The sequence below is a fragment of the Rhincodon typus genome, chromosome 32, assembly GCF_021869965.1.
Source record: "Rhincodon typus isolate 14 chromosome 32, sRhiTyp1.1, whole genome shotgun sequence".
Lineage (NCBI taxonomy): Eukaryota > Metazoa > Chordata > Chondrichthyes > Orectolobiformes > Rhincodontidae > Rhincodon > Rhincodon typus.
In genome coordinates this window covers 36396635-36423203 of record NC_063363.1, presented here as the reverse complement: position 1 = coordinate 36423203, position 26569 = coordinate 36396635, and the positions used below count along the sequence as shown (strand labels likewise).

Here is a 26569-nt window from a genome sequence, read left to right as displayed (position 1 = left end):
GGGAGGAGGTAAATGCGCAGGTGCTGCACCTTTGCCGGTTACAGGGGAAGGTGCCGTAGGCCTGTGGGGAGGTGTTGGGGGTGAAGGAAGTGCGGATCAGGGTGTCCCAGAAGGAATGGTCCCTGCGGAAGGCGGACAAGGGAGGGGAGGGGAATATGTGTCTGGTGGTGGCATCTTGCTGGAGGTGGCGGAAATGGCATCTGATGATCTTCTGGATGTGGATGCTGGTGGGATGGTAGGTGAGGATAAGGGGAACCCTATCGCTGTTGCGGGAGGGAAGAGAAGGGGTGAGGGCAGAAGTACGGGAGATGGGTCAGACCCAATTGAGGGCCCTGTCGACAACGGAGTTGGGGAATCCTCAGTTGAGGAAGAATGTGGACATTTCAGAGGCTCCCTTGTCGAAGTTGGCCTCATCTGAACATATGCGACAGAGACGGAGGAACTGAGATGGAACTGAAATGGGATGGAGTCTTTACAGGAAGTGGGGTGTGAGGACGTATAGGCCAGGTAGCTGTGGGAGTCGGTGGGTTTGTAATGGATATTAGTGGCCAGTCTATCCCCAGAAATGGAAACAGAAATGTCGAGGAAGAGAAGGGAGGAGTCAGAGATAGACCAGGTGAAAGTGAGGGCAGGGTAGAAATTGGAGGCGAAATTGATGAAGTTTTCCAATTCTAGACGAGAGAGGGAAGATATCATCGATGTGTCGGAGAAAGAGTTGTGGGTGGGGGCCGGAATAGGAATCACATTTGTCTGCCATTTCTCTGTCTAACTTTTCAACTTGTCTATATCCTGCTGTGTCCTATGATAAACTTCCTCACTATCCATAACTCCACCCATTTTTTTGTTATCTGGAAGTTAATCAGACCACATACATTTTCATCCAAATCATTTACTCATGTTAAAAATGACAGCAGTCCCAGTACTGGTTCTGCAGAACACCATTGGTCTCAGGCTTCCAATCAGAAAAAAACACCCCTCCACAACTTTCCTCTGTTCTCTATGACGAAGGAAATTTTATATCCATCTTGGCAACTCATTGTGCATCCTATGTGACTTAATCTTCTGGATCAGCCTACCATGAGGGACCTTGTCAAATGCTTTAGTAAAGACCACGCAGACAACATTCATTACCCTACCTTCTTCAATCATCTGTGTCACTCCTTCAAAAAACTCATCAAGTTTGTGAGACAAGCTCTTCCTGACATAATGCCATACTGACTACTTTTGAACACAAACTTTTGTTTCTGACTTATGCCAATTTAAAGCCTGTGGCATCTGAGAAATTAATGCTTTCCTTATGTTTTATGGTTTTAAATAATCAGGTTGATAATTGAGGATATTGATAAATTGAAAGAATCACAGAATCCCTACAGTATGGAAGCAGCTCATTCGGTCCATTGAGTGTACACCGACCTCCAAGGACCATCCCACCCTATCCTATCCCTGCATCCTTGCATTTCCCATGGCTAATTCACCTAGCTTGCACATCCCTGGACACTATGGGCAATTTGGCATTGCCAAACCACTTAACCTGCACATCTTTAGAGTGTGGGAGGAAAACCACGCAGGCATGGGGAGAATGCACCAATTCCACCACAGTCGCCGGAGGGTAGAATTGAAACCGGGTCTCTGGCATTGAGGCAGCAGTGTCAAACCACTGAGCAACCATGCCACCCATTAGAGTTCTCTTAAGAGAGTACCCGACAGGTCAGCACAAATACAGACAGTGACATTAATTGAGTGAATCAATGAATTTATGAGCAAGTGGGGATGAGAAAGGAGCCACTGAAAATCAAAAATAGCCCCTGAAGTCAAAAGGTTTCCCTCAGGAAAATCTCAAGTCAAGCCCAGGTTGGGGATATTTTGTCCCCTGCTCAGTAAATTTATCCAGTTACATCATACAAATTAGGAGTCTCCCATATTCCATCTGCACTCTTAGCTCAACTCTCAGATCGCCACAACTGACCACATTCATAGAAGGGAAAATATAGGCCTGAAATGCTGATTGTTATCTCCTACCCTGTGACCTGCAGATTGAGCTCAATCATGGGCCTTTTCAATACTCAATGCAAGACCTGATAGTAGGGTTGGATTATGAAAGATAATGATAAACAACATCAGCAGTTTTCCCAGGAATCACTTCCGAAAAGGAGAAAAATTGATGGAGACAAGGCGAAAAGAATATACACTGGCAGCCAGCTGAACCAGTCAATAACACTTATAACAGCAACCAAAATACTCTCTACTCATACTTTTGTGTCAGTGGTGAATCATATCCTGTGAACACTGATAAAATGGAAGAAATATGACCAGCCTGGAGTGAATGACAGCTGAAGGATGTGAAACTGTTGTGCTCTATCTTGGCAAATGGTTAAAATATAAAATCACATCAAGTACCTGAGACGTGAACAAAAGAGCTCAAGCTCCACATATCCTGAATGTTCCACACTGCAGGACAATTCCATATTTCAGTCTAATTTATGCCTCTACACACTTACCTTGGATTTTCAAAAGTTGTTGATCAGGACAAACATTTGACAGCGAAGCTGATTACATACGTAGGCAAAATGACAGAAAGACATCACAGGAAAAGTATGAAAATAGTCAAAGAAAATTAGCATCCCCAATAGGCGTTTCAGATCTAGAAGGATGTAAACCTATAAGAGGGTGATAGCAAAGCCCAAGGAGGAAAGCACAAGTCTTTAAATCACAAGGCCTAATGAGTTACAAGGTAAATTGTTGATTGGTCAGGAGAGATTGATCCTAAGTAGATAGGCTGCTGCAGCAAGTAGCTGACTTACTCATTTGTTTACACACAGCCATACAGTGTTCCTCGGACTCAAAATTGTTTCTGTTGCCTCCACAACCTCCATAGACGAACCGAAAACATTTCTTCTTGTTGATGTTGAAATACCAGCGAGGCATCATGGCCCGACAGGGACCAGTATTAGCCTCCTGAGAGCAGACAACTGTGTGGAGGAGATAGGACAGAACATCAAAAGAGGGCTTACAGGTAGACCAATCCTAGGACAGATTCCACAGGCAAAGCAATGGGGCACACTTCAGGTTAAACAACAAAGAATCAAAACAGTAAGAACCTTGGGAAAGCAGATCAGCAAAGACCATGGCTCTGGAGCATGGAGCAAATTTTAAAAAGTTCAGTGCGATATTCATGCTCACTCAGACGCAGCTGGTACAAATTAGCACATTTCTCTGAAACCACAGTAGTTGCAGTAACTGTTTGATCTTGGATGGTTACTTGAAAGAAACTTGCAATCTTAATAAAGCAGAAGGTCACACAGAAACAAATGATGACTGAAGCAGGAAGTCCCATCCTGCTTTTTATCCAACTGGTCAACTCAAGTTCTGGTCCTGCACTAGTAAGTTATGGCAGCTATGAACTCAATGCACTCCGTGCCAACATTTTCCACAGGTCTCCTATTCACCAACAACTTGTATTCCTGTAGCATCTTTACACAGTAAAATATCCCAAGGCACTTCGTAGGAGTTATGAAACAAAATTGGAAAGTGATACCAGGACAGGTTTGAAAGAGCTTAAGGAACGAGCAAGAGATGAGGGGTAAATAATTTTTAGGGGCAAATTCCAGAGTTTAAAATCTGAACAGTTGAAGGAACACCTGCCAATAATAATGATTAAGATCATGGAATCACAAGAGGCCCAAATTATTGGAGTGCAGAGCTGTTATGGTCACAGAAACCAGGAGGGGCCAGGCTATGGAGGGATATAAAACTAAATTGCTGTCAAATCAGGAGCCAAGTAGCTGAGCAGGAGTTTGATAGGCGCACAGCACCTGGAAAGAGTTAAGACACGGACAAATGGAAGTTGAAATCACAACGGTGCTCTGTGACTGAAAGCACGCAATTGGTCAAATGAGTCACCAACGTTGCAAACAGTCCAATTCAGCCTCAGTCTATTGCCAGGGAGAGGGATGGAATCAGCGGAAGAAAATGGTACAGGTCTTACAGTCAGTAGCAAAGTGGAAACTTTTCCCCTTAATTAAAGGTTGTTTCCAACATCAGGAGGACTGAGGAGTTAGGGCCAGGGTACAATAGGGCTGGAATGGCTGGGACAGTCAGATGTGCCAGAGGGATGGAGAGAAACGTATTCAGACTCCAGTTGATCAAAACAAACCCACGTAAAAAGGGACATACATTCTGTGCAATCAGTTCATGTTTTTGTGGGTTCTGATAGAGCTATCACGGTGAGTTGCTCCAGACTCTATTCTGGAATAGCATTACTGCTAGATTTCGGTCTGACACTGGTTGTTCATCGCTATTGAAACGCCAAGATCCAGGCCATTAGCTTCAAGCTTCCCCCTATTTTGTTGTAAGAAACTTAGCTCATTAATTATTGGACATCAGACATGCATCACAGTCACAGTCACACAGTAAGTTATTTATGGGATAAGGATTGTTTCAGTTCTCATGCAAGGGCCGAAAGCCAACTGGACGCTCCAAAGTTGGAATTTCAGCAAAGATAAGCAAGGATTTCAAAGTCAACCATATAATCAAGAGCTCTGGATAAGGAAGATGAAGCAGAACAAGACATCACATGAACCATGACAAACCGAGTTAAAATGTAAAATTTTGATGACAATTAACAGTTAACTTCCATATTTCATACCATAAGAACACAGGTTTAGGGGCAGAATTAGGCAATTTGGCTCATCAGGTCTGCTACATCATCCAATCATGGCTGATATGTTTCTCAGCCTCATTCTCCTGCCTTCGCCCTGTAACCCTTGATCCTCTTATTAGTCAAGAACCTATCTATATCTCAATGACTCCAGTCCAGGCAGCACCCTGGCAAATCTCCTCTGCACCCTCTCTAAAGCTCCTACACCATTTCTATAATGAGGCGACCAGAACTGAACACAATATTCCAAGTGTGATCTAACCAGGGTTTTATAGAGCTGCAGCATAACCTCGCAGCTCTTAAATTCAATTCCCTTGCCAATGAAAGCCAACATACCATACGCATTCTAGAGCCCTATCAACTTGGTGGCAACTTTGAGGGATCTTTGGACGTGGACCCCAAGATCACACTGTTCCTCCACACTGCCAAGCACCCTGCCATTAACCTTGTATTCTGCATTCAAATTCAACCTTCCAAAATGAATCACTTCACACTTTTCCAGGTTGAATTCCATCTGCCACTTCTTTGCCCAGCTCTGCATCCTGTCAATGTCCCATTGCAACCTACAACAGCCGTCCACACTATCCACAACTCCACGAACTCATCCTTCAGAACTCTGAGTACAGACCCTGAGTCCTCAACAAGCTCTTCATTCCTGGGGTCATCCTTGTAAACTTCCTCACAATTTTCCAAGTGTGGTCTGATCAGAACCTTATACAGTCTCATACATTTCTGCTCTTGTAATCTCACCCCCTTTAAATGAATGCTAACACTGCATTTGCCTTCCTAATTGCCAACTGAACTTGCATGTTAAGCTTCAGAGAATTCTGAACTAGGACTTTTAAGTCCCTTTGTGCTTCAGATTTCCAAAATCTTTCCCATTTAGAAAACAGTCTCTCTCTCTCTCTCTCTAATCTTCTTACCAAGTGCATATTCTCACACTTTCCCAAATGGCCTAATTCTGCTCCTATATCTTATGGTCTTATGCAGTCCAGAAAAGCAAATAAGACTTTTGAATAGACCTTCCCAATGTTAATGTTGATCTCTCTTTGCACCTTCTCAGCAGCTGTAACATTGCATCCTGCACTCTGTTCGGCTACCCTGATGCACTTGTATAGTAAGATCTGACTGTAAAGCGGGCAAGTCAACACTTTTCACTGAACCTCGGTACACATGACAATAATAAATCAAATCAAATAGGATATGAAATGAACAGGAAAGAAAAGGAGGAGGGCAAGGGAAGAATGAGGAAGTCTGACTATTGAAGACATCTGGAAGCAGAGGTCAGGGTCAAATATGAACAAAACCATTTGACTGCATCAAACATCTTATTCAGAAACCCATCATCACTGCATGATAATGACGTGAAAAGTAACTCACTACAGTTTAATTCTCAGACAAAACAAATTATAACAAGACAGGCAAGCAAGGACAAAGGCCAGGAATGTTAATTGTCAAGTTGGTTTGTTAATAGTTAGCAATTTTAATGACAACAGGTTAAATACTTCAAAGCACAAAAGATTAAGTGTTTTATTTACTATGTTTTATAAGTTACAGGTTCCAGGTTACAAACATCCACATCATCCAGCTTGCATTTGACCAAATCCATTTGGGCCATCTGTATCCCAACTGTTCTATTCTGTCAGAGATAGTAGGAACTGCAGATGCTGGAGAATCCAAGACAACAAGGTGCAGAGCTGGATGAACACAGCAGGTCAAGCAGCATCATAGGAGCAGGAAGGCTGACGTTTCAGGCCTAGACCCTTCATCAGAAATGGGGGAGGGGAAGGGGGTCCGCCAACAGCCTCCACAACCAGCAGCTCCAGAGGAGACAGCAACACTCAGCCCTGCCAAGTCTTCACCATCCCCCCAGACCTCCCCCTTACTGAGGACGAACGGTCAGTCCTCAGTAAAGGGCTCACCTTTGTCCCACTCCACCCACACATCAACGAATACCGGTCACATTTGGACATAGAGCAATTTTTCCGCCGCCTCCACCTCCACGCTTACTTCTTCAACCATGAACCTAACCCTCCCTCTACCGACCCCTTCTCTCGCCTCCAACACACCCCCTCCTCCTGGACACCACCCCAAGGCCTCCTACCCTCCCTCGACCTCTTCATCTCCAACTGCTGTCGAGACATCAATCGCCTCAACCTCTCCACCCCTCTCACCCACTCCAACCTCTCCCCTGCAGAACGTGCAGCCCTCCGCTCCAATCCCAACCTCACCACAAAACCCGCGGACAAGGGAGGTGCAGTTATAGTATGGCGCACTGACATCTACATCGCCGAGGCCAGACGCCAACTCTCCAACACCACCTCCTACCGCCCCCTTGATCATGAACCCACCCCCGAGCACCAAACCATCATCTCCCAAACCATCCACAACCTCATCACTTCAGGTGACCTCCCACCCACGGCCTCCAAACTCATCGTTCCCCAACCCCGCACCGCCCGCTTCTATCTCCTTCCCAAAATCCACAAACCTGAATGCCCTGGTCGACCCATTGTCTCCGCCTGCTCCTGCCCCACCAAACTTATCTCCAACTATCTGGACTCCATTTTCTCCCCCTTGGTCCAGGAACTCCCGACCTACGTCCATGACACCACCCACCCCCTCCAGAACTTCCAATTCCCCGGTCCCTAACACCTCATCTTTAACATGGACGTCCAGTCCCTATACACCTGCATTCCCAATACAAATGGCCTAAAGGCCCTCTGCTTCTTCCTGTCCCGCAGGCCCGACCAGTCCCCCTCCACTGACACCCTCATCCGCTTAGCCGAACTCGTCCTCACCCTCAATAACTTCTCTTTCAATTCCTCCCACAGACAAAGGGGGTGGCCATGGGTACCCGCATGGGCCCAAGCTATGCCTGCCTCTTTGTAGGTTACATGGAACAATCCCTCTTCCGTACCTACACTGGCCCTAAACCCCACCTCTTCCTCCGTTACATTGATGACTGTATCGGCGCCGCCTCGTGCTCCCACGAGGAACTCGAACAGTTCATCCACTTCACCAACACCTTCCACCCCAACCTTAAGTTCACCTGGACCATCTCTAATACCTCTCTCACCTTCCTGGACCTCTCTGTCTCCATCTCGGGCAACCACCTAGAAACCAATATCCATTTCAAGCCCACCGACTCCCACAGCTACCTAGAATACACCTCATCCCATCCACCTTCTTGCAAAAATGCCATCCCCTACTCCCAATTCCTTCGCCTCCGCCGCATCTGCTCCCAGGATGAGGCATTCCACTCCCGTACATCTCAGATGTCCTCGTTTTTCAAGGACCGCAACTTCCCCCGCTCAGTGGTCAAGAACGCCCTCGACCGTGTCTCCCACATTTCCCACAACTCATCCCTCACACCCCGTCCCCTCAATAACAACCAAAAAAGAATCCCCCTCAGCCTCACGTACCACCCCACCAACCTCTGGATCCAACGCATCATCCTCCGACACTTCCGCCATCTGCAATCCGAGCCCACCACCAAAGACATTTTTCCCTCCCCACCCTTATCTGCTTTCCGGAGGGACCACTCTCTCCGTGACTCCCTTGTCCGCTCCACACTCCCCTACACCTCCCCCCTCACCCCCATCCCAGGCCCCAAGAAGACTTTCCACATCAAGCAGATGTTCACCTGCACATCTGCTAATGTGGTATACTGCATCCGCTGTGGCCTCCTCTACATCGGGGAAACCAAGCAGAGGCTTGGGGACCGCTTTGCAGAACACCTACGCTCGGTTCAGAATAAACAACTGCATGCATCTCCCAGTCGCGAACCATTTCAACTCCCCCTCCCATTCCTCAGACGACATGTCCATCCTGGGCCTCCTGCAGTGCCACAACGATGCCACCCAAAGGTTGCAGGAACAGCAACTCATATTCCGCTTGGGAACTCTGCAGCCCAAAGGTATCAATTTGGATTTCACAAGCTTCAAAATCTCCCCTCCCCCTACCGCTTCCCAAAACCAGCCCAGCTCGTCCCCGCCTCCCTAACCTGTCCTTCCTCCCACCTATCCCCTCCTCCCACCTCAAGCCCCACCCCCATCTCCTACCTACTAACCTCATCCCGCCCCCTTGACCTGTCCGTCCTCCCTGGACTGACCTATCTCCTCCCTACCTACACTCACCTTTACTGGCTCCATTCCCGCCTCTTTGACCTGTCTGTTTCCCCTCCACCTATCTTCTCCTCTATCCATCTTCTATCCGCCTCCCCCTCTCTCCCTATTTATTTCAGAACACCCTTCGCCTCCCCCATTTCTGATGAAGGGTCTAGGCCCGAAATGTCAGCCTTCCTGCTCCTATGATGCTACTTGGCCTGCTGTGTTCATCCAGCTCTGCACCGTGTTCTATTATCTCAGTGGATAATCTAGAGAGCGCCGACCAAGCACAGAACAACCCCAGACAGCACTGACCAGAGACAAGCTTGGCCACACAGACAGCCTTGACCAAGGACAGTTCGAGCCCACAGACAGCACCGATGGGACAGGGAAAATGCAGTTTGTATGGTCCATGTAGGCACCATTGACACAGTCAGAACTAAGAAAGTTGTTTATGATGCTGGATAATATTAGCACAAGAGAGACAAATGATATATATTCAGGAAACCAGGGCACAGAAACAGTTTGGTTAGAGATGAGGGAGCGCTGACAGACGACATCATGACCCATCAGAGCACCAACATATGACAAAACGACCCCATAGACATCCAACAGAGAACAGAGAAAGAACAGTGTATCACCAGGACACAGTAACCCACAGTACATCAGAGGTCACAATGAGCTCAGATGCTAACAGAGGACAAAAGTCACATTTACAGATCCTGACTCCACAAACCATATGCAGTATTATGTTGCCAGCACTTTGCACAGTATGCATTTTCAAGTAAATGCCCAAGAATTGCTGCAATTACCCACATTTGCACATTTAACCTAAATCTAAAAGGTATCTTAAAACTAAATTATCTAATATTTCTAAATTTATTCCATGACAAGATTTTTTTTTACCCAATAAAACAGACCTTTCATTGTATGTGCTTCAGACAAGCTGTGTTTAACATTTCAGAATGTTTTGTTCTTCTTTAACGTTTAGTTGATACAAACTAAATATTTCATCAACTGAAATCATGCATGTGAATCAAGATCAATCCCATAGATTGCACTACACAAAAACTAACAAACTTTGAAAGGCACCATAAATTCTCTTCAACCTGTGCAAATGGAGTGTAACCTCAAATGAACTGTTGTAACAGAAATCTAATCTTAGAATCAACAGACAACTGACAAGTAAAATGAATTTGTGCCGATCATTCAGTTTGATGTAATGTGTAAGGCCTCATATCTTTAAATCTCATTCATATGGAGACACTTGGTAAATTTTGAAAAGGGAGTCATCCATTGGAGACAGAAAGGCACTAAGCTCAGGAAATAAAGCACAGAGGCTGGTGCACACACAGAGCATGTACATTGCACTGGCCTCAGTCACAGCACCTTTGATTGTTAGGCACGAAGTCTGCAGAGCGCACCAAATGATAAACTGAAAGAGCTAGAATTTTCTGTCTCAACCTTCGACAAAACTGCAGATCATAAGCTCCAGGTTTTGAAGCTTCAGCAGCAGTGTGCCTGGTGTCCTTACCTGAACTACAGCAATGTGCTTGACTTTTAACTGTCCTCTGGGTAATAAATCCTGCCTGGCCAATGACGCCCTCATCTCATGAATGAATAAAGAAAAAAAACATTTGACATACTGGGGCACACTCCGCGAGGCTGAGATTTACGTGGATAGCATGTTTAGAGAGGTGGTTACATTGCAGCTGAAGGATCCGGAGACAAGAAGAGAATGAGTGACCACCAGGCAGTCAAAGAGAAACAGGCAAATATTGCATAAGATCCCTGAAGTCCCGCTCACAAATCAGCTTTCCATTTTGGAAGCTGATGAGCACGCTGGTACCTCACGGGATTGCGTACAGAACCAAATGTCTGGCACAACAAGCAGCCCGACTGTACAAAGAGGAATGAATTTGAAAGCAGGAGCAACAATAATAGGGGATTCATTAGTTCAAGGAACAGGCAAGTGTTTCTATAGCCGCCGATGTCACTCCAGGATGACGTGCTATCTCCCTGGCGCCAGGTTCAAGGATGTCACTGACTGGCTACGGGCATCCTGAAGGGAGACAGTGATAAGCCTAAAGCTATGGTACACATTTGTAATAATGATACAGGGAGATCAAAGGACGGGGTCTTGCATCAAGAGTTCAGGGAGCTCGGCAGTGGACTAAAAAGCAGAACCTCAAAGTTGTAATCTCAGAATTACTCCTGGTATCATGTGCCAGTGAGTTCAGAAAGAGAAGAACAGGGCAGATGAATTCATAGAACATAGAATAGTACAGCACAGTACAGGCCCTTCGGCCCACGATGTTGTGCCGAACTTTTACCCTAATCCTAAGGTCTATCTAACCTCCACCCCTACCTTATACTATCATCCATATGCCGATCTAATAGCCGTTTAAATACCCCTAATGAGGCCGACTCCACTACCCTCTCCGGCAACGCATTCCATGCCCCGACCACACTCTGGGTAAAGAGCCTACCTCTGACCTTTCCCCTATATCTACCTCCACTCACTTTAAACTATGCCCCCTCATAATAGCTACCTCCACCCGGGGAAAAAGTCTCTGGCTGTCTACTCTATCTAGACCTCTGATTATTTTGTACACCTCTATCAAATCACTTCTCATCCTTCGTCGTTCTAAAGAGAAAAGCCCTAGCTCTCTCAACCTTTCCTCACAAGATCTTCCCTCCATTCCAAGCAACATCCTGATAAATCTCGTCTGCATCTTTTCCAACACTTCCACATCTTTCCTGTAATGAGGTGACCAGAACTGGACACAATACTCTAGATGTGGCTGAACCAGGCTTTTGTATAGCTGGAGCATAACTTCATGGCTCTTGAACTCAATCCCTCTATTAATGAAAGCTAACACACCATATGCCTTCTTAACAACTCTATCCACCTGGGTGGCAGCTTTCAGGGAACTGTGGACATGAACCCCAAAATCCCTCTGCTCCTCCACACTGCCAAGAATCTTTCCGTTAACCCTGTATTCTGCTTTCAAGTTTGTCCTTCCAAAATGAATCACCTCATACTTTTCAGGGTTAAACTCCATCTGACACTTCTCAGCCCAGCTCTGCATCCTATCAATGTCCCTTTGTAACCTAGAACAGCCCTCCGCACTGTCCACAATGCGACCCACCTTCGTATTGTCTGCGAACTTACTAATCCACCCTTCCACTCCTTCACCCAAATCGTTTACAAAAATCACAAATAGAAGGGGACCCAGGACAGATCCTTGTGGTGCACCACTCGTAACTGAGCACCATGTTGAATGTTTTCTGTCCACTACCACCCTTGGTCTTCTAAGGGTCAGCCAATTCTGAATCCAATCTGCTACATTTCCCCCTATCCCATGCCTCCTTACCTTCTGCATGAGCCTACCATGGGGAACCTTATCAAACGCCTTACTTAAATCCATGTATACCACATCCACTGCTGTACCTTCATCTACGTGTTTGGTCACCTCTTCAAAGAATTCAATAAGGTTTGTGAGGCATGATCTACCCCTCACAAATCCATGCTGACTGTCACGAATCAAACTGCGCCTTTCCAAGTGATCATAAATCCTCTCTCTCAGAGCCCTTTCCAATAATTTGCCCACCACTGACGCAAGACTAACTGGCCTGTAATTTCCGGGGTTATCCTTATTCCCTTTTTTGAACAAAGGAATGACGTTTGCCTCTCTCCAATCATCCGGCACTCTACCCGTGGATAGTGAGGACGAAAAGATCATCGCCAAAAGCCCTGCGATCTCTTCACTCGCTTCCCACAGAATCCTTGGATAAATCCCATCAGGCCCGGGGAACTTATCTATCTTCAACTTCCTCAAAATTCCTAGCACATCTTCCTTACTAACAGCGACCTCCTCTAGCCTACCAGATGTTTCACACAGTCCTCCTCTACAACTAGGTCCCTCTCAGTTGTGAATACCGAAGAAAAGTATTCATTAAGGACCTCTCCTATCTCTTTAGGCTCCGTGCACAAATTCCCTTTACAATCCTTGATCGGCCCTACCCTTTCTCTGGTCATTCTCTTATTCCTCATGTACGTTTAAAAAAGCCTTGGAGTTTTCCTTGATCCTATCTGCCAAGGGTTTCTCATGCCGACTTATAGCTCTCTTAAGCCCTTTCTTCAGCTCCTTCCTGGATAACTTGTATCCCTTTAGAGCCTTTTCCGTTCCTTGTTTCCTAAACCTTACATAAGCATCCTTCTTCCTCTTAACGAGTCGTTCGACCTCTCTTGAGAACCAACGCTCCCTCACTCGACTGCATCTTCCCTGCCTGCTATTGCGCACACGCAGTATGCATTCCTTAAACAATCTCCACATTTCAATAGTGCTCTTCCCTGACAGCATCTGTTCCCATTTTATGTTACCCAGTTCTTGCCGAACAGAATTGTAAGTACCCTTCCCCCAGTTATAAACCTGACCCTGCTGTATGTACCTATCCTTTTCCATGACTATTGTAAAAGTAACAGAGTTATGATTGCTACCGCCAAAATGCTCTCCTACCAACAGGTCTAACACTTGGCCCAGTTCATTGCCAAGCACGAAATCCCAAGTGGCCTCTCCTCGTGTTGGTCTATCTACATACTGTGTCAGGAATCCTTCCTGAACGCACTGGACAAGATCCGCTCCATCTAAACTATTACAACTGAAATGTTTCCAATCAATATTTGGAAAGTTGAAGTCACCCATGACAACAATTCTGTGACTTCTGCACCTTTCCAGTATCTACCTCCCAATCTGCGCCCACAGAACCGCCTGTCTGTGCCTCTTACTATTGAATCCCCTACTACAATTGCTCTCCTATTCTCCCCCCTTCCCTTCTGTGCCACAAGGCCAGGCTCAGTGCCAGAGACCTGTCTGCTATGGCCTTCCCCTGGTAGGTCACACCCCCCTCAACAGTATCCAAAACGGTATACTTATTATTGAGGGGAACGGCCACAGGGGATCCCTGCACTGTCTGCCTATTCCCTTTCCCCTTCCTGACAGTCACCCAGCTCCCTTTTCCTGTACCTTGGGTGTGACCACCTCCTTATGACTCCTCTCTATCACCCCCTCAGCCTTCCGAATGATCCAGAGTTCATCCAGCTCCAGTTCCCTAACGTGGTTTGAGAGGAGCTAGAGTTGGGTGCACTTCCCACAGGTGAAATTAGAGGGGACACCAGCAGTGACCAGCAGCAACAGGAGCATGCAAGTGCCCTAGCTTCCATTCCCTCTACTCTAGATTTCCAGAAGAATAAAAAAAAAAGCCTTACCTTACCGACCCTCCACAGAGTCTTTTGTTTTGGTTAGAGGAGGAGGATGGGTGGGAGACACTACACATGTAGGGTTTCGGGTTTTGCCAATGCCCGAATATATATCCACACACCTGCCGCTCAAAACAAGAAGGCCGCTGCCTTCATGGCTCAAGAGTTGGCGCAGGATGGAGAGTTTGATTCCTGGATCCCTGTAACTGTTTCTGGGAACGTGGGACCGCTACAAATGATCTGACCTGAATCAAAATAGGAGGGTTCAAGAATGCTTTCGGCAGGGGCAGAAGACACAGCGGATTAGTTCAATCGTGATAAAGTGTATCTTTGAAAAGGAACCTCGGTAGAGGGAGTTTAATCATGTTGTGTCTCAAAAGAGTAAGGTGAGGCTGAAGGGTCTCTAATGCTACAAGTATTGTAGGTAAGACAGATGAGTTAACAGTGTGGAATTACGATGTTTTCGCCATCACAAAGACATGGTTGGGGAAAGAACAGGGTTGACAACTCAACATTCCGGATAATAAGATCTTTAGGTGAGACAAGAGAGGGTCTTTGAGAGGAGGTGATGTCACATTATTACTATTACTATTTTGACATACACTAAGATGGGGGAGCATCTTAGTGATAGCAAACATGATGCTGTAGATTTTAAGCTTAAGAGAAAAAAGAAAGATGGCCCACGAGAAAGGGTTTTATATTGGCCAAAGGCAGATTTTAGTTAAAGTAGATTAGGACCAACCGCTTGAGAGTAAATCCACAGGAAACGGTGGAGGTGTTCAAACAGGTATGAGTAGATTACAGGCCCAAAATGTTTTCTTTATGGTGAAATATAACAAGTAGGGCCATTAGGGAACAAGGGGGAAATCTGTGCTTGGAGCTAGGTGGATTCAGAGGTTCTGGAGCATAGATACAGGGATTGAAGAGGTAATGGAGGTTTTGGCAGGTTTAGAAGTTGACAAATCCCGAAGTCTGAATCAGTTGTATCCTAGGCTGTTTGTGGGAGACAAGAGAGGAAATCACAGGAGCCCTGACCCAAATTTTTAATTCATTTCCAGTCACAGGGAGGTGCCAGAGGACCGAAGACAGCTAATGTGGTTCCACGTATCAAGGAGGGTCGTAGAGATAAAACGGGAAATTACAGACCAGTGAGTCTCTCATTAGTGGATGAAAATTAATTTCAGTTTAGAGGGGCAAGGTTTGATCAGAGATAGTCAGCACAGCTTTGGCAGTGGTAGGTCATGCCTAACAAATCTGGTGGAATTTTTCAAGGAAATAAACAAGCATGTAGATAAGGGTAGTGTAGTTGATGTAGTTTATAAGGATTTCACTAAGATCTATGACAAAGTCCCATACAGGAGACTGATAAAGCAGAGTAACTCAGCAAGTTGTATAAAAAAATTGGCTTAGAGGAAGGAGACAAGGGGTAGTAGTAGAAGTCAGTTTGTGTGACTGGAGGTCAGTGACTACTGGCATACCACAGAGGTCAACACTAGGTCCCTTATTGCTCATGATATATATAAATGATGAGACAATAATGTTGGTGGGCGGGGGCTGATGACTAAGTTGGCGGATGACACCAAGATTGGCTCAGTGGTTGACAGGGAGGAGGAAGGTCATAGGTTCTAGGAGGATAAAGGCTAAATGATCCGATGGAATTTAACCCTGATAAATATGTGGTGATGCACATGAAAGAAACAACAAGACAAGGAAGTACTCAGTTAATGGCAGGACACAGGGAAACTCCGAGGAACACAGGGTGCTTGGGGCACCTGAAGGTTGCAGGACAGGTTAATAGGATAGTCAAGTAGGCATTCAGGAAGCTTGCGTGTGAGGCACAGTTGACAAAGGCAGGAAGGCTATGTTGGAGCTGTACAGGACTTTGGTTGGGCCACAACTCGAGTATTGTCTGCAATTCTGGTCACTTCACTATAGGAAGGATGTGACTGCACTGGAAGGGTGAAGAAGAAATTCACCAGGATGTTGCCTGGATTGCAGCGCATCAGCTAAGAGATTCTGGATAAGCTCTGGTTGTTTTCTTTGTGGAGCAGAGAAGGTTGAGGGAGAACCTGATAGAACCCAAAATGAGAGGCATGGACAGGATTGATAGAAACCTTATGTTTCCCTTGGTTTGAAGGGTCAATAGCATGGGAGTATAATTTTAAGGTTAAAGGCAGGTTTAGAGCAGACCCGAGGTTTTTTTTCTGGTCTAGACTTGCAGTTGAGGCAGGTAACATTACCACCTTTAATAAAATGTGAATGAGTATTTGAACGTTCATAACATTCAAGGCCAAGGGCCTAGCACTGGAAAGTTGGACTAGTGTAGATTTAGTGTAATTTTGGCATTACTGACTCGATGGCCAAAGGACGTCTTCTGTACTACTGATTCTGTGAAGACTCATTAAAATTTATTGCAGTTACTGGCAGACCTGCTGCCATGAATTTAGCTGTAATCTCCTACCAGCTATCTGACTACTGTAGAGCATGTAACCAGCACTAAAGCAATGTCAACACATCAGGAGAAAAATTTTTCTCAGCGGCCAATGATGATCTGGAATATACTGTGGAGAAGAGTCAATAACTATCAGAGGAAATTGTTTTTTTGCATCCATGCATATATACACACATATGTATTTGAAAATAAAAATAGCAAGGTTACAGAGAAGATGCTGTTACAACAAGTTGTGTTAACAGCCCACTATATGCTTATAAAGGACAAGTCAGATTCAAGAGTAAAACCTAGCTTGACAGACCACAAGATATATTTTTGCAATTTGTTTCCTAAGGTGGTCAGTCTTTGAAAATATTCATGACAGACTGCCAATGGACCTCTAACAACAGATTAAAGTTTAACACACACAAAAGGACATAGAACAAACTATCTTACACTATGAAGCTCTGAAGAAGTGTCACTGGACCCAAAACGTTAACTCCAATTTCTCTCCACAGATGCTACCAGACCTGCTGAGATTTTCCAGCAATTTCTGTTTTTATTTTACACTATACAAAAATTAGTTGAAATGATCTTATTTCAGATATCAGAATAAACATTGAACACTTTTATTCTCAACAACCACCACATGGAAACTCAAACCTATGTGTGGGGTCATCCTTTTTCTGCTTTCAAGTTCCTTCTGCAATTGTCATGGCTGTACTTTATTTTTAAAAAATCATGTTCTTGGGATGCGGATGTCACAGACGAGTTCAGCATTTATTGCCTATCTCCACTGCTTAGAAAGTGTCTCGAATTACATGTAGGTCTGGCAGGGCAGATTCCTTTCCTGAAGGGACATCAATAAACCAGATAGGGTTTTATGCTAATCAACAGTGGTCACATCGTCACCTTTCGGCCACTTTATCATGTACACTTTTGAACTCTTTACCCAAGACAAGATTAGATGTGGTGGGCCAATAGTCCGGTTTCTATGCTATTTGACTACAACAAAAACAGAAAATGCTACAGTAACTCAGGTCTGGCAGAATCCATTTCAGATATTATTTCAGATAAGTATTCAGATACAGAAATCTTTCTTTTATCTGGCACCTTATGAACCTGCATTCTCAACAAACCAGCAAGAATTATATACCTCAAATAATGTTAACTTTAGTGTATTACCATGATCTCCGCAATGTCCAAGTAGTCAGTTGAGGGGGTGTGAGAAGGCTCTCTGTTGGTAAGCTGCATTATTTAAGTGATTTATGCTGTAAATAAAGCATAACAGGGACATGCATACATCCAGCATTACATTTCTATTAGTGTGTGTTTTTACATGGATTACGTAGAACTCCTTATTATCTGGAATATTTCATTAACCGGCACGCTCCTTGTCCCATAGGTGCCAGTGAACAAAATGTTTGCTGTACCTCATTTCCAGCATCACAGTGTTTTGCTTTTATCAAAGAAAAAATATACGTGCCATTGAGGGGTTTCATCAGAATTTCATCAGACTGATTCCTTGGATGGCAGGCTTATCATATAAGGAGAGGTTGGGTCCATGGAAATGGGGGAATCTCAGTGAAACATAAAATTCTGACAGGACTGGGCAGATAGGATACAGGGATAATCTCCCTAGCCAGGGCTTCCAGAACAAAAGATCGCAATCCCAGGATATGTGGTAGACCATTTCGCACTGAGATAAGGAGACATTTTTCATTCAAAGCGTGGTGAAACCATGGAATTCTCTACGACAAAAGGCACAGAGCATATTTAAGAACAAAATAAATAGATTTCTAAACTGGAAAGATTTCCAGGACTATGAGTAAAGGGCAAGAGTATGAGGGTGAGACAAATGATCAGGCATGGTCATATTAGGGTTTGGATGGGATAGTCTTGGCTTGCTCCTATTTTATTTTTCAGTATTTCCAGATCTTAACTGAATTAAAATTTCACCACCTGCCATGATGAGATTCAAACCCATGTTGCCAGAATGTTAACCTAGGGTTCTGAATTCCTCGTTCAGTGACATTATCACAAAGCCTCCTCGAACTTACTTTTCTGTTAAATTTCTGCTGTCACTCAATGTTAACTTTTTTATTTAGTACCTCTTTATGAAACCCTTAAATAATTTAACTCAGCTCAGTTTTCTTAACAAGGAATCCTTCAACTCTTCTTCAATAGCCTTCTGTTTCTGAAACTTAGTGATATTAAGACACTCAGGACTTCATTTCAATCCTAAACTGCTTTGCAGACTGCTATGCTAGCACTTTTGCTGCCATAGACATGTTGACTCTGACAGAAACCTGCACAATCATGACCTTCTGAACATTGTCTTTCCAAAATACCTTTTCTGTGACTCTGTCTGCTTGTGTCATACAGTGCCTTGAGGTCTAATAACAAGGGTATTTTTTCAAAAAGCCTCTTTTAAATGCATATTAACACATTTCCAGATGTTCCAGTACCATTCTCAAGAACTATAAAAAACCAAATAAAACTGTATCCCCCGCTAACATGCTCCACACAAAAATCCAATTCAACTTAAAGCTATACATGATTCAGTTCATTTTAAAACCAAAACTTCCAAATAATAGTAACATCACGAACTTGTGGCATAGGCATTTAAAAGTAAATAGCCTCCCTCTGTTCCATACTGGTGAATGATTCTACAATTAGTGGGCAGCTATTGGATGTCGGAGTTCTGTGCTTCCAGATACTTTTGTCTCTACTGTTCCTTTATCATTTCCATTGTGATCCAGCTGCTACATCCTTCTCAGCACAAATGATGTCAGACATATGGAAACTGGCAGTATTTTGAAGAATGAGGAAGAAAACTGAACAAGGAAGGGAACTGTCAAGTTATAGCTGATAATCGAACAGAAAGAAAAATGTAATAATTATTTTTTATTGATTTTTACTAAAGAACAAAGAATTAAAGATGACATAGATCCTGAAGTGGTTCAGCTAGGTAAATGCATAATCAGAAAGTTTTAGGCAACAGTTAGATTAATGGTTGACAAAACATTAGGGCCCACTGGGATATGCCTTAGAATGCCAAAAGGAGATGAGGAAGAAGATGGACATTATTCTAGAAATTTTGTTTCAGTGACAATTTTTAAAAGTGAAGACAACATTAATTTGAATCAATTTTAAGAGTTTACAACTAAGGATGAGAGTACAACATACCTAAATAAACTGAAAATACGATTACTCCACAAGTTTCACTTCTAAGTTCACTTCTGTTCACTGCATATGTCAATCATTTGGATACTGACCAAGAGGGAGTGGTGGTGAGATTTACATATGACATAAATATCAAAAATGCACTGAGGAACAACAGAACCAGAGTTTATCTTGACCCTTCTCTCTCACACTTGCATAATGTATTCACTGAAGAGTAGAAATTGCGAAGAATCTGGTTTCCTCCTCTTTTTCATTTTTTAAATAGATGCATATTGTACTGCATTGCACATGAAGGCCTGTTTTACATTCTGATTCAGCTGCATTGACATGTCACAATATCTACCAATGCTAATGTTTTAGCATTCACTAAATGTACTCTATTACACGATGAGTAATCAATTACCTTTCACATCATTGTCAATGTTCTTTTTGTACAGTTCCTCCTCACTGCTTTCCTCCTCCCAATTTTCGGTATATTCATCTTCATCTTCTTCAGAGTAGTCATAATCCAGCTCATCATCATCATCCTCCTCAAAAGCCATTTTCTCGACTTCAGCAGACTCCTCTTTGCTAAAAAATTAAACGCTGGAATGTTAGAAGGATATCTCGAGCATTAAAATTATTAGTTTCGAGAGGTTACTTATCCTATCCCATTTGAACATCTCAATACTGACAGGCTCCAGAGAACCAAGGGAACAACTTGAATGAAACAATCATGCTACCCATGGTTCAGTTCATTTTAGAACCAAAACTTCCAAATAATAGTAATATCATGAACACATGGCATCGGCATTTAAAGGTAAATAGCCTTCCTCTATTCTGTGCTTGTGAATGATTCTACAATTACAGCAATAGTGAATGGGCAGCTATCGTTTGTGGGAGTACTCCCAGATATTTCCGTCTCCACTGTTCCTTTTTTGTTTCCATTGTGATCCAGCTGCTCCATCTTCTCAGCACAAATGATCATGTCAGGTGTATGGAAACTGGCAATATTTTGAAGAATGAGGAGGAAAACTCCTCCTGATTGCCTATCAGATTCCAATTTATAAATTACCAGCTTAATGCAATTGTCACATCTACACAAAGACAGGACTGGGGTCCCAGATCAGAGATAAACTGCTCAATCCCCACCCCAGTTTTCCATTCCCTACTCCACAAAATCTCAAAAAAGCATCAAATCGCAAAAAGATCCTACTTCTGTATGACATCATGATCTTCACCAATGTTCACTTCTGTTCACTGCATATGTCAATCATTTGGATACTGACCAAGAGGGAGTGGTGGTGAGATTTACATATGACACAAATATCAAAAATGCACTGGGGAACAACAGAACCAGAGTTTATCTTGACCTTTCTCTCTCACACTTGCATAATGTATTCACTGAAGAGTAGAAATTGCGAAGAATCTGGTTTCCTCCTTTTTCATTTTTTAAATAGATGCCTATTGTACTGCACTGCACATGAAGGCCTGTTTTACATTTTGATTCAGCTGCATTGACATGTCACAATATCTAGTATGCAACTTGACAGCTCCAGAAAACTACTGCTTATGTAATATCCAACAATCTTCTCCAATCTGACATGTTATAGGAGAGAGATTTTAACAGGAAGGTACTTGATAAGGGGATACGGTAGCTTGACAGACATTCTTAACAGGGGTGGGCTGGGGGGAGAGAAGAGAACAGAGGTTAGCCAAGGTACAGTTGCCAAGACAGTGAGTCAGTGGAATGCAAGCCAATGGGACATTTTTGCATCTTTGTCAGCCTCTGGTACGCTTTACAATATGGGCATGCCAATATTTGATAAACTCGCATTCTACCAACTCAGTTTTATTTTTTCAACCTTCTCCAAAGTTCTCCAGCACACGTAGTTTCCAACTCCACAGCAAGTGACTTTCTTCATTATTCTTCTAATACCCAGGACCAACTTGTGAAATGTGTTCTGCCAAAAAATCTGTTCTGCCAGAAAATCTATTCCAAGGGAGATGCCTGCCCGCAAGCATTGGTCGTTGAAACTCAGGCCTCCATCTCAGTGTATCTGGTGACAATAACGTCTGAGAGCACGAGGCTTGGATAATGGAATTGTATTAAGCTAAAAGCAAGTCTCTTTCATTAAGATGATGAGAAAATGTTTCAGTGTAGGGAGAGATTTGCTGAAAAGCTAGACATGAAAACGTGCCCTCATACATGCTCCTCTCTGTTATTTTTCCATTACACACTTCTGAAGCTTCAATACCTCTAACTGACACAGCAATTAGTGAATAAGAGATGAGAACAGGGTGGAGGAATGTAGTTCCTTCCACCATCTGGTGCTGCTGATCATGCCTTTCGTCCACCTAATGATTACAGTTACTTAAATCCTACATAATGGCTGGTCATGAGACATTAATAACTGTATTTCTTCAGGAAGAAAGGACTGATACACTTGGGAGCAGAGGTGACTTAACTGAAAGGTGACTGAGTACAAGTCAGAGCTGAGTCATTCCCGACAACAGACTCAGTAATTCAACACGTGTAATATGCCAGAGAAATAGGCATGGTTAATTAGATGGCTTTGACTGACAGATTGATTACTTGACCTGAACTGAAGATTCTTCTCACTTGTCTTCAAATCTCTACATGGCACGAGGGTAGGTGTTTAAGCTCCGAATGCTGATAACTGTAACTTTTATTTGGGTAGCATCACAAATAGGACTGTTTAACAAAGGGCTTTATGTTTTCAACATAGTTCAATCAAAAGGGATAATCAAAACACACCTCTTAACTGCCTTGAGACAAAACACGGGATAATCAGGTATTGGATTTAGTTTTTAAGCAATGACTCTAATGTTGCTTCAGATTTCCATGTGGGGAACAGTATTATTAGATTCAAATTAATTTAGTGCTAATGCCAAGTTTCATGTACTCTCAAGTTATAAAAATGGCAATGAAATTCAATCAGGTTGATTTTGTCATATCACTGGGTAAAAGACATTACTAACATAAGTAATAAAGGAAAGAAATATTTCCAAAACAATCCGAACATAGCTGGAAGCCGCGTCTGTCATGAGAGTTCAAAGAAAGGCACATGTTAAAATAAAGCCAAATTTGCCTGTGTCTCATGTACAAGCACTCACTCATACAAACAAAATTAAGTTTACAGGTTTATGATAAAAGTTGCCAGGTGAATTCAGCTATAGGCAACAAAATTCTGCCATCGCAGTAGTCAAAAAATTGCTGGAATAGATGATTGGGATACCTGTGGCAGCAATATAAAATCATCAGGGGCAGCACAGTGGTTCAGTGGTTAGTGCACTGCTGCCTCATAGTACCAAGGACTTGAGTCCAATTCCACCCACGGGATACTGTCTGTGCGGAGTTTGCACATTCTCCATGTCTCTGCATGGGTTTCGTTCAGGTGCTCCTGTTTCCTCCCATAGTCCAAGGATGCACACGCTAGGTTGTTTGGCCATGGGAGATGCAGGGTTACAGGAATAGGGTAGGGGGAAAGAGAGTCTGGGTGGGACACTCTTTGGAGGGTCGGTATGGACTTGATGGGCCAAACAGTCTGCTTCCACACTGTAAGGATTCTATGATCATAGAATAAGTTACAGAAATAAGCCATTTGACCAATTGAGTCTGCCCAGCCAATAAATGGGTAATTTGATAATCCTCAATTCCATGTTCCTACCTTTTCTCCATAACTCTTGATTTCCTTACTGATTAAAAATATGCCATTCTCAAACTGGTACATTCTTTATCAGCCCAGTCTTTACATCCAAAACAAAGTACCGGCAAAAGTCAGCAGCATCTAATGGACAGATAAGCTGAATTCAGTTCTAAAGATTCTGCTTTCTCTCCACAGATGTTGCCAGACCTGCTGAGTTTCTCCAGCAATTTCAGATCTGACTTCAGATTTACAGCATCTGCACTTCTTTGTTTTTTGTTTAGTGTATCCTCGCTAGACATTTCCTCCATATCAGGATCAGCACAGTGGCTCAGTGGTTAGCACTGCTGTCTCTCAGTGCCAGGGGCCCGGGTTTGATTCCAGCCTTGGGCGACTCTCTGTGTGAAGTCTGCACGGGTTTCCTCCAGATACTCCGGTTTCCTCCCGTAGTCTGATGTGCAGATTAGTTGGATTGGCCATGCTAAATTGCTCACTGTGTCTATGGATGTGCAGGCTAAGTGGATTAGCCATGGGAAATACAGGGTTAGGGTGGGGGATGGGCCTATGTGGGCGGCTCTTCGGACAGTTGGTGTGGACTCGATGGGCTGAATGTCCCACTTCTGCAATGCAGGGATTCTATGATCCTATCGGATTAATCTATGGAATCTTTACTGGGCTGCCTCCAATGCCAGTATATCTTTCCTTAAATACGGAGACCAAAACTGTTCAGTATTCCAGCTCTGGTTTGACTAGGGGCCTTGTATAATTTTAGCAAGGCCTCCCTCTGGCTATACTCCATTCCTATAAAATACAATGGCCAAGATTCCAATTGACTTCCCTATTACCTGAACTTCCTCAGTGAAGATTCAGTTAGACTAAGTGGTATATGGGAAGGGTTATAAACTACTACCTTACATCAGTATTCACCATACAAGACCAAGTTTGGTTATCAAAACATTATCAGGTCGACGGCCCAAGTGAATGGGCATCCGGTCCTCATCAGAACAGTCTTAAAGCTGATCAGAATGCTGGGCTGATAACATACGGTAATGTGTGCTCCAAGAAATGGGAACTGTGTCTTTGACCTCTTCTATTTAATAATTCATTAGGGTCTGGAACCTTTCCTATGAATTGGAGGCAAGTTTGTGTGAAACATGGGAGTTGTTTAAAGATCGATTGATCAAAGTTCAGGACTGGCATGTTCCAGTAAGGAGGAAGGACAAGGATGGCAAAGTAAGAGAACCTTGGATATCAAGGGAGGTTGCAAATTTAGTCAAAAGGGGAAAAAAAAAGCATACAAAAGGGTTTAGGAAGCTAAAATCAGACAGGACCCATGAGGAACATAAAGAAAGCAGGAAAGAACTCAAGCAGGGAAGTAGGAGAGCAAGGAGGAGCCAGGAAATGAGCATGGTAAGTAGGGTTCAAGAGAATCCCAAAGCATTCTATACACACATTAAAAACAAGGGGACAACTGGGGAGAAGGTAGGATCACTCAAGGATAAAGGAGGGAACTTGTGCTTGGAAGTAGAAGATGTGGGCTAGATTCTAACTGATTAGTGTGTGTCAGTTTTCACCCAGAAGGATATGAAGGATGGTGAGATTAGTGTGGAGCATACTAATATGCTGGAGTGTTTTGAGATCAAGAACGAAGTGGTGTTGGGTCTCTTGAAGAGCATTAAAGTGGGTAAGTCCCCAGGGCCGGATGGTATCTATCCCAGGTTATTGAGGCAGGCAAGAGAGGAGATTGTTGGGGCCTTCATCAAGATCATCGTATCTTCACTATACACTGGAGAGATCGCAGCAGCCTGACAAGTAACTAACGTTGTTCCTTTGTTCAAGAAGGGAAATTGGGATAATCTAGGAAACTACAGAATGGTGAATCTCACATCAGTGGTTGGGAAACTATTGGAGAGGCTTAAGGTTAGAATTTACTGGCATTTGGAAAAGCATGGTCTAATTAGGGACAGTCAGCATGGCTTTGTGTGGGGCAGGTCATGTATCAGTAACTTGATTGAATTTTTTGAGAAGGTGATCGACAAGGGTAGAGCAGTGGATGTTGTCTACATGGATTTTAGTAAGGCTTTCAACAAGGGCCTTCATGGTAGGCTCACCCAGAATATTAAGATGCATGGGATCCATGGTGATTTGGCTGTGTGGATTCAGAACTGGCTTGCCCATGGAAGGGTGAGGGTTGTGGTAGAACGGTATTTTTCTGGCTAGAGGTCTGTAACTAGGGATGTTCCGCAGGGATCTGTATTGGGACCTCTGCTGTCTGTGATATACATATAACTGACTTGGATGAAAATTAGATGGGTGGGTTAGTAAGTTTGCAGATGACACAAAGATCGGTGGAGTTGTGTACAGAGTAGAAGGCTGTGAGCAGGATATAGATCAGTTGCAGATATGGGCAGTGAAATGGCACATGGAGTTTAATCCAGGCAAGTATGAGGTGCTGCACTTTGGGTGATGAAATGTAAGGAAAAGTATACAGTTAATGGCTAGAGCCTGAACAGCTGTGATGTACGGAAGGATCTTAGATTTCAACTCCCCAGCTCCCTGGAAATGGCCACACAAGTAGATCGGGTGGTAAAGATGATGTGTGGCATGCTTGCCTTTACTGGTCAGGAAATTAAGTATAGAGTCAGGATGTCATGTTGCAGATTTTTAAGACTTTGGTTACACCACACTCGGAGAATCATGTTCAATTCTGGTCAGCACATTACAGGAAGGATATGGAGGCTGTGGTGAGGGTGCAGAAGAGGTTTACCAAGATGCTGCCTGCATTAGAGAGCACGTACTATAAGGAAAACTGGAGCTGTTTTCTCTGGAGCGGTGGATGCTGAGGGGAGACTTGGTAGAAGTCTGTAAAATTATGAAATGCGCAGATACAGTAGACAGACAGAGTCTTTTTCCCCCAGAGTTGAAATGTCTAAAACTAGGGGGCATGCATTTAAGGTGAAAGGGGGAAGTTCACTGGAGATGTGAGGGGCAAGTTTTGTTTTTATACCCAGATCAATAGGAATCTGGAACATGCTGCCAGGGGTAGTGGTGGAGGCAGATATGTTAGGGGCATCTAAGGGACTTTTAGTTAAGCACGTGAATATGCAAGAAATGGAGGGATATGGACCAAGGGTAGGCAGAAGGGATTAGTTTAATTTGGTGTCATGTTCAACACAACATTATGGGCCAAAGGGCCCATTCCTGTACTGTACTGTTCTATGTCCTTTGATATTTAACAGGGCAGCAAGCCAGAACAAGCAAACTGTATGCCTATTTAGC

At 43.7% G+C, this 26569-nt stretch overlaps 1 protein-coding gene across 1 annotated transcript in view; it reads right to left on the bottom strand.

The window, feature by feature from the left end:
• The window catches only part of aplp2 (amyloid beta (A4) precursor-like protein 2), a 219187-nt gene that overhangs the window by 83554 nt on the left and 109064 nt on the right, over nt 1-26569 (bottom strand). The window contains exons 6-7 of the mRNA XM_048615382.1: nt 20047-20213; nt 2802-2969 (exon numbers count right to left, since the gene is read on the bottom strand). Coding sequence (XP_048471339.1) covers nt 2802-2969; nt 20047-20213 — 335 coding nt within the window. The remainder of the gene's footprint in view (nt 1-2801; nt 2970-20046; nt 20214-26569) is intronic.